This window comes from Geosmithia morbida (assembly GCF_012550715.1).
Source record: "Geosmithia morbida isolate 1262 chromosome Unknown scaffold_13, whole genome shotgun sequence".
NCBI lineage: Eukaryota > Fungi > Ascomycota > Sordariomycetes > Hypocreales > Bionectriaceae > Geosmithia > Geosmithia morbida.
Window position 1 is genome coordinate 823,781 of NW_023336200.1, and position 8,719 is coordinate 832,499.

The following is an 8,719-nucleotide window of genomic DNA, read 5'->3' on the forward strand; positions in this document are numbered from 1 at the left end:
CCCCCCCCCCCCCCCCCCCCCCCCCCCCCCCCCCCCCCCCCCCAAGGACAGAAAGGCTAAGTCCGCTAGGACTGCCCAGCCCATGGAGCCGCCATGGAAACCAGAGAGCGGTGTCTGACTGTTCCATGCCTTACCTTACGGGAGGAGTAGACGGGGGGGGAGGTATTACTAAGTAATAGTAATATCGGGTGCGTTGTGGATTTCGTAGCCTCAGGTTCAACGTATCGGCTACGCCGTCGTACGAGTGCGAAGACCATCACCGTACGTGCGCGGAGCATATTACGACGCACACGCACACGCACACAAACACTCCCCCCGATGCAGATCCTTACGTCGTACGTCGTACGAGTACATTCGACACGCATCCGAGGGTATGGAGTATCACTACTCGTGCCGGAACAGAAGTGTATTGCGTCCCGAAATCACACAAACGCCCTTATTCTCTCCTGCCTCGCACGCCTTCTCCAGCTTTCGGGCCATCTCCGTCTCCCTCTCCACTGGGGGGCCGAAAAGGAACGCACGTACACACACCACCCAGGGTCCTACATATATATTATTCCGCTCGTAGCTTTGGTTCCACTCTGCGGACTGTCCTGACGGTGTGCAGTCGTAATACGGTGTATGGCCACGCTTATTGCTGGATAGGAGCAGGCCCGGTACAATGCTAATAAAGGCTATTGCTCATTTGCCTTCATCTGGCTCGTAGCTCTCCCCGTGGAGTGTGGTGCTTTGATCCATCTCGTCCATGCGCACCCTGACCATCACCTTTACCTGTGCGGGTGCTACTTGCCTCGGGTCCCCTGCATTCCGGTCTGCTTTGTGTCGTGGTTGCCGACTGCGAGCAAAAATATGAAGAATAGAAGGCTCCCTCTATATAACTATGGTATGCATCGTAATATCATGATATCTGACATGACTCTCGTCTGACTCATCGCTCCGCTCGCTTCCCTTCTCATCCTCTCCTTCGTCTCCGTCGACTCCTCCTTGGCTTCTCTTTGCGTCGTCCTCTCTCCCTTCATTCTTCACTTCAGCACCCGATCGTACGTCTGCCCCTTGACCAGACCACCGCCCATCGACGTCCTGACATTACGCTTGAATCCGTCTCTGTTGTTTCGGAGGTCGTCGGCAGCTTCCTTGTTGAGGGGGTCAGAAGCATTAGGCTCGAGAAAGAGGAACTGTGTTTGTGTGTGTGTCTGTGTCAGCCGCTTAGAAGAAGAGAGGGGGAGAGTGTGGTGATATGTACCTGAAGTCCAACAATGACAGCATTCAGATTGAGAACAGGCTTCCAGTCTTCCCTCAGGATATTGAGGCAGACCTTCCCCTCCAGGTCGATGTTGGGATGGTAGATCTTCTCTCGACATCGCACTTTCGGCGGGTCGTGCGGGAAGTTTTGGTTGATGTTGAAGTCGAAGGTGAACCGGCCCTGCTTATACATCCCCTCGTCCGGTTCGATGGTCAGGACAAAGTTGAGGATGTCGTCTGGGTTTGGGAACGTAGTCTCCATTGTTGAACCGAGGGAGAGTTCAGAGAGGTCTAGTGTGTCCATGTCAGTTTTCTGTTCCTCTCATCCTGTTCGTCTCTCTCTTATTTTGAAAGAGAGAGAGAGAGAGAGAGAGAGAGAGAGAGAGAGAGAGAGAGAGAGAGNCTAGTGTGTCCATGTCAGTTTTCTGTTCCTCTCATCCTGTTCGTCTCTCTCTTATTTTGAAAGAGAGAGAGAGAGAGAGAGAGAGAGAGAGAGAGGGGGGGAGAGAGGAAGAGGGAGGGAGAGAGCTTCATACCCTTTTGAACTCGCAACTGCGCAGCCGTCACCTTCTTCTTCTTCCCACCAGCTGCTTGGCCTTCTGCGTTCTCTGCATCCTTTTGTTCTTTTTTCTGTCAAACATGTCAGACTTTTCCCCCTCCATTCTCTTCTTCTTCTCCCTTCTTCTTCGAGTCTACGCTTCCCATTTCATGCTCACCATAGACCATATCTTCAGCATTATGACGGTTTGCGCGCGTGGGCGGAGGGGAGAGGATCGCGGGGTCGTTTGTGCTCAGCTCGGTAGTTTGGAGAGGGGGGAGGGGGAAGGTAATCTCGAGTACTTTGATAGTTCGGGTTTGTTTTTCTTGCCCCGTTGAAGATGGTTTAGATGAAGAAGAAGAAGTAGAAAAAAAAGAAGAAGAAGAAGAAAAAGGAAAATGTCCCAAGACGAGAAAGGATCGCACTGCCTGATGTGTCGTTGTAGTCAGAATGCTTTTCTCATTCACGCCTAGTGTTTCGCCCAAACCATGACTTTTGCTAGCCCATCCGGCCCCGCCACCTTGATAAGATAAAAAAAAAGGATCAACTCGTACGAAGTAGGGGGGGGTAAAGATCCGGGGTTTCACCGACTTGACTACCGTCAACGTCTAGCGTAGTGAGCACTGAGTATCACACTGTATCACGTTATCACGTAATCGTGGCGGCAATCATCGTTATAAATCGTTATAACAAGGCATCCAGTCCAACCTTACCATTGCCGTTGAGAAAATACGGCATCATGTACGTGGTTACGATTCAACATCGTCATCACCGTTATACCAAGCCAACTTTTTTATATAGGAGTAAGTCACAAAAAAGTAGTGATATGCCATTTGAAGAAAAGAAGAAAAAAAACATCGCAAATTAAATAGCTAACAAGACATTGAAGAAAGAAGAGATGAAAAGGAGAGAAAATAAAAGAGTAAAAATACCAGGTGGAAAAAAAAACACAGCAGGTAAAAATAAAAAAACACATCCCCCACTAGTTCGGGATATTTCCGCAAAAGAAAACAAGACAAAAAAAAGCAACTTTTCCCAATAGTTTACACAACAAATATTGTACCAGAGGGGGGTCTCTTCTCAAATCTGGCTGGCAGATTCGCCCCAAGCAAACCACCGTATTTTCCTTTTTTTTCTTCTTCCTTCTCTTGTCCTGTAACAGTATATTTTCTCCATGTGCATCGTAAGAGTCATCCCTGACATCTTCCTTACCTCCTGGCAAAGCAGCACATAAGACCAGTGTTACCCAGGAACCAGAGGAAACCGATGAAGCGGACCAAGGAAAGCAGGGCGGTTGCGTAGAGGAGGAACTTGAAGAAGTTGGCGGTACGGGTGGACGAGGTGCTCTGCGATGTTTTGTCAGTATCTCTGCTGTGGGAGAGGGTGGAGGATGAGCGTGAGAGAGGGCACTTACACCGAGACCGAGCGCATCAAAATTGTCGCTGGTAATGGCGATAATGAGGAAGAGGTTGGAAAAGAGCCAGGTGATGACGAGGCCGGTACGGAAAGACTTGTACGAGTCCTCAATGTCCTTTTTCTCAATCTCCTCAACTTCCTTGAAGGGAGCCAGGGCACGGCGGACAGTCTGCTCGAACTGGCTGTCGATGTCCTCCTGCTCCTTTTCAATCTCCTCGACAACCACCTCGTTCTTCTCGCTCTTCGTCACCGTGGCCGAGGGGAGGGCCTCGGCCTTGTCGGATCCCTTGGTACCCCACGACACGTCGTGCCAGTTGTTGAAGGCGTAGATCATGAGGATGTTGATGTACGTCGACATGAGGACCAGGTACTGCGGGAAGGAGTGGAACATGTGCCACGGGTCCAGGTACAAGATGGAGGCGAGGAAGTTGAGACCGTAGATGGTGATGAGGGCGATGATGATGACACCGCCGGCGCCGCTGCCGCCGAAGAAGCTTTCCCACACGGCCTCGCCCGACTCGAACGAGATCTGGCTCTCGATGGGCGTCTTGCTGAAGGCGTTCGCGACCAAGTAGAAGGACAGGACCAGGATGTAACTCTGGACCAGGCCGAAGACCATGAACGAGGCGAGGTAGGTAAAGCGGGATCCCTTGGGGCGGTTACCCAGAGCCAGGATGAACTGCAGCATGATGAAGGCGAGGTACAGGTACTTGAGGATGGAGTTGATGACGGGCGTGGCCGTGTCGCCAAAGGGGAAGCCGTGGTTCTCCGAGCTGTTAGACCCGGGGATCGACGGCGTACCCACAATGTCCATGATGACGCTCGTCGTCAGGTAATACGAGGCCAGCGAGAACCAGGAGAACATGGTGTTGAGGAAGTTGTAGATCTCCTGGATGTGGAAGAAGAACATGCGGACGAAGTTGTGACCAGACTTGTACATGCGGCCAAAGTGCATCAGCGAGTAGAGCGTGGCGGCGAAGGAACCGTTCAGCCAGCGACGACGCTGTCCGATGAACTCGGCGGCACCTTCGGGAACGTCGGTCTCACCCTTGGCGGCCTTGATGTAGCCCAGGTGCCACTTCTGGCCGGCCTTGGCGACGACCTCGAAACAGAGGATACGATCTTCGGCCAGGAACATGTTCTTCTTGAAGATGTTCATGCCGTCGATACCCTTCTTGCCCAGCACCTTGGAAAGGGTGTGGTCACCGTGGAAGTACTGCTCAAGAGGGCGGCCCATGATGGCGCGGAAGCGGTAGGCCGAGAAGGCACCGGGCAGCACGGTGACGTATCCGAACGACGACTCGAGGGGCTTGTCGAGGATGTTGGAGATCTTGTACTCAAAGTTCTGGATGGCGACGAGGGGGTTGAGGAGCTTCTTGCCCCCCTTGCCCAGCATGGCGTGGATCTCACCGCAAGCACCTCCCAGGTCCTTGTCGTTGTAGAAACCCTCCCAGAGGGCGAGCAGGGAGCGGGGGCTAGGCTTGGTGCCGGCATCGAGCAGCAGGCAGACCTCGGGGTTGAGGATGCGACCAAAGGCGTTGAAGAGCCAACGGTGAGAGTTGATCTTCTTCGTGTTCTTCTGCTTGAGACAGAAGATGAACTGGACAGGGGGCAGGTTGTTGGTGCTGTCTTCGGTAGGGCGGATGAGCTGCTGGCTGGGGGTGACGGACAGCTGGCTGGTGTACTCGAAGATGTGAGCGACGGTCTCCTTGCCGTCGACATCCTTCTTGATGACACCGTCCTGGTAGATGCCGACGGTGGCGAGCACGTCGAGGACGTTCTTGTCGACCTTGTCGATACCGTCGAAGACGAGGCAGACGACAATCTTCTGCCAGGCGGGGCCTCCCTTGTTCCAGAAGGTCGACTTCTTGAGGTTGACAATATCGCGGATATTCTGCATGACACCGTGGAGGGTTCTGCTCAGCAGGACCTTGTCCTCGTTGTAGTAGGTGATGGCGATGAGCAGCTCAGTGTGCCTGTTGTACATCCGGGGTCGCAGATCGTAGCCGTTCTTGAGGGTGAAGTCGTTGGGGTCGCAGGTGGCGGCAGTGTAGCGCATCTTCATGAACTCCTCGTTGCCGCCCTCGAGGTCGCGGTAGCGCGCCTGGACGGCGTTCTTGATGGCGCTGGGGACGGGGTAGTCGATGCTCAGGACGGAGCCCTGGACAAGCTTGATCTTTCGGGTGTTGAAGCGCTTCAGACCGGTCCTGGAGCCGGACGTGTTGGGCATCTGCTGACGTTCCATCCAGCTGTCCTCGTCATCGTCCTCCATGGTAGACATGGGACGAGGCGTGCTGAAGCCGGCGGCGTTGGGGTCCAGGCCGTACTGACCGTAGCCCCCGGCATCGCTGAAGCCAGACCCGGGGGGGGGCATCTCAGCGGCTCCGGGAGCGTACGACTCTGTGAGGCTGTAGGCGGACACGGGGCGGTCAGGGGGCGTGGCGGCACCCAGCCTGCCTTGGTCGTAACCGGGGGCCGGGCGGTCGTTGAGGAGGTAGCGGCCAGCCTCTTCCTCCTGCTCCTGAGGGGGAAGGTGATACTGATGTTGAGGAAGGCGAGGCTGTCAATACAAGAGGCGGGAATGGTACGGAGAATGGCTCTGTCCGTGGTAGCTCGATGGCGGAAAAAACTTACGGTGCTTCCTGAAGGGAGGTCCTGCATGGGATGACCCCCATAGGGGCTCTGGCCATTGCCCTGGCCGTTGTATGCCATTATTGCTATGTGCGACGACTAGACGCTCGTGCACCTATAAATATCGCGATATCGTGGTGATGCAGTCGGCTAGAAATAGAAAAATAGGGGCGGAGGTGTAGATGGCTCGAAATAGAAAACAAGTAGGGGGACGACGGTCTGCTAGCGAGAGAGCCAGCTGATGGAAAATCGTGGGGCAGGCCAAGCAAGCCAAGCAAGGGCCAGATCAAGGAGAAGGGCGGGAAAGGGATGGTGTGAGTGTCTCTCGTCTCTAGTGGCACGCGGTAGGGAGACGCGCTCTAGGACTAGTTGGGAGCAAGGAGGATGCGAAGATGAGGAAAAAGAAAACAGCAGCCACGCATTCAACAGTAACGAAGGGAAGGGGGGGAGAATAAGGGGAATAAGAGAACAAAAAAAAGAAAAAGAACAGATGGATGAAAGGGACATACAGGTTTGACAAGGGTCAAGTGCGGATGGGATGTGGGCGAGAGAAAAGGGTTCACGTCTCTCGAAATGGGGGGGCTTTCTTCTTTTTTTTTCCCCCCCAGGCTCTTTACCAGCCGTTTCAGCAGGCTGGGGACGAAGAAATACATACGTTGCGCCCTGGCACTAGCGGGGACGCTGAGCCACAAAGGCACCTAAACGACGTGATGCCGGCCACTGGGTATTACTAGCGGAGACACCTGATGGACCATGGAAAGGGGGCACCCGAGGATCTGCCCGTACCTTTTTTCTATGAGAATTTCAGTATTACTATCATAAATTTATAGTACTCGTGCATGTATCCCTACGGAGCAATATGTACCTAGATGTACGAGTAGAGAGAGAGGATTGCCTACTAGTACGACTACGCCACGAGTAGCCTGTGCAGCCTGTGCAGCGTGCCTGTGTGGGCATGCTTCATACTCTGTAATGCAGAGCTCACTGCCCCCCACCCCCTGCACCTGCTGCTGTCTTGTCTGTTTACTGGCCACATGGCCTGTTCCAAAGTACGGACTTGCCTCTAAGCTGAGCCACACTTGACGCATCTCTTGCCTTCCACTCTCTGCTCCATCCTGCTCAGTGTCTTGAAAAGCAGCCCCTTTGCGGCCTCCACTATAACTGTCTATGAGTACGGAGTGGTAGTACCTGAGATATATCAACAAGACCACCACCGCCGACCCCCTTGACGAATGATGCCCAACGGAACGACGTGCCATCAAATGGTTCTCTGTCTCTGAGCAAGAGCGAACCGGGATTGCGAAGAAAAGGAAGAAGGAGGAGGGAGAGAAACCAGGAGAGAGAGAGAGCCTGCGAGTACATGCTGACTACTCAATTTGGTAGGATTATTCCTGCAGCATCCCGCCCTGCAGGGGGAGGGGGTATTGGAAAAGGAAAAGAGAGAGAGAGAGAGGAAGAAGAGGAAAAGACTACGCGTACGAGTGTGACCTGTGTACTCGTACCAGCGGGCATGCCGTCGATACGTTATTAATACAAAGGATCAGCGGTGTCGTTGTTAGCCCCAGCGCGGGCATCTTGCCCCCCTTGTCACTCTCCCAAGGGCCCATGGGAGCGCAACAGCCAGGCCAAGACTTTAATACAACGAAACCCGGCACTTGTAAAGGTTGCGGTGCTCTCTGCTCAAGTTATTACCAGCCACATGAAAACGCACATGAGGCGGGACGCAAAAAGAATATTAAAAAAAAACACGTCGGCTCTTTCTGATTTTTGATACCCTTTCCCTGAATAATCACCTGGTTCGGCAGAGATTCATATCGAGAAACCGCCGTTTGAGGCGTCGCGGTACAGACCGACATAACGGGGCGGGAACGAAGATGAAAGGGTAAAAAAAAGAAGGCGTTGAGAACCGCCACCCCGATGGCCCCTGACAAGAGCCAACACCAACGAGTGGGCTCTATGGGGAGGGTCCGCGCCAAAAATAGCAACAGCCATTTACGGGGCGACACGAGGGCCATAATATTACGAGTATTACGGAGTAATACACCTACAAAACTCCGTAATACAGAGAGAGGGCCTCTTATGCGGAGAGGCTCGTATCAACGGCAACAGAGTAAGATTGCCTGATACAACTCCGTTGGCGACGATGGCACTCGTATAATTCGGATGATCTACGGAGTACATCTGTACATAATATTGCAAACTAACATGCGCTCGACGGAGTACATACTCATACTACTACTGCTCCGTACTCCGGCTTCTATCAATCTCCTACCACGAGTTTTCGGGTGGTGATATAATAAATAGTCAATGGTCCCCGCCGAGCGACGAAGACATATCTCTTCATTCGCCAACCATCTGCTGCGCGCCGTAGAGACTCTCTGCTCCTGTACCGTAGCTGGGGCAATATGCGCTCGGGCTATGATGGATTCACGCTACCTTGGAATGCACATGTGCCCCCCCCCCCCCCTCCCCCTTCCCCTCCTAACTAACGAATACAAGTATATACATACGGCTCGCGCGCTCTGAAAACCTGCCTCGCGCACGCGTATTCAGTACAGTGCCTCATGCCGGTATGGAAGTGTGCAATGGAACAGCTGCTCCCACCAACCCGTTCCCGCCTCATGGTCCCCTCCCCCTCATCCCGATTCACTAGTGAGCAACCTTCCGATTACACCGAAGCTACGTAAGGCCATATTTCCAAGGGGAAAAGCCACTGTGTTGACGTGCTCCTACCTGGCCGAACGTGATCGCGCTACAGGGCCAAGACCAACCTCGTACGCCATCTGAACAAACATCAGGGCTGCGTGGAATGCTCTCCTCATTCATGGCTGGCATCGCCACCCTGCTCGCAAACGCAGCATTGCATCCGATCTTTCCTCTTTCTCTTTTTCT

At 53.5% G+C, this 8,719-nt stretch overlaps 3 protein-coding genes across 3 annotated transcripts; all 3 read right to left on the minus strand.

Annotated features, from left to right (window-relative positions):
- Window positions 1-1,022: 1,022 nt before the first annotated feature.
- Window positions 1,023-1,504, minus strand: GMORB2_2600 (ubiquitin-conjugating enzyme E2 M; the record flags this gene model as incomplete). Its single annotated transcript, XM_035464579.1, has 2 exons — window positions 1,023-1,175; window positions 1,244-1,504. 2 exons carry the CDS (start codon window positions 1,502-1,504, stop codon window positions 1,023-1,025), a joined length of 414 nt encoding a protein of 137 aa, XP_035319765.1.
- Window positions 1,505-1,523: 19 nt separating this feature from the next.
- Window positions 1,524-1,979, minus strand: GMORB2_2601 (uncharacterized protein; the record flags this gene model as incomplete). The annotated part of the gene is made up of 3 exons (XM_035464580.1): window positions 1,524-1,533; window positions 1,796-1,857; window positions 1,959-1,979. 3 exons carry the CDS (start codon window positions 1,977-1,979, stop codon window positions 1,524-1,526), a joined length of 93 nt encoding a protein of 30 aa, XP_035319766.1.
- Window positions 1,980-2,988: 1,009 nt separating this feature from the next.
- Window positions 2,989-5,908, minus strand: GMORB2_2602 (chitin synthase; the record flags this gene model as incomplete). The annotated part of the gene is made up of 3 exons (XM_035464581.1): window positions 2,989-3,126; window positions 3,195-5,735; window positions 5,831-5,908. The coding sequence occupies 3 exons, from the start codon at window positions 5,906-5,908 to the stop codon at window positions 2,989-2,991; spliced, it is 2,757 nt and encodes a 918-aa protein (XP_035319767.1).
- Window positions 5,909-8,719: the final 2,811 nt, after the last annotated feature.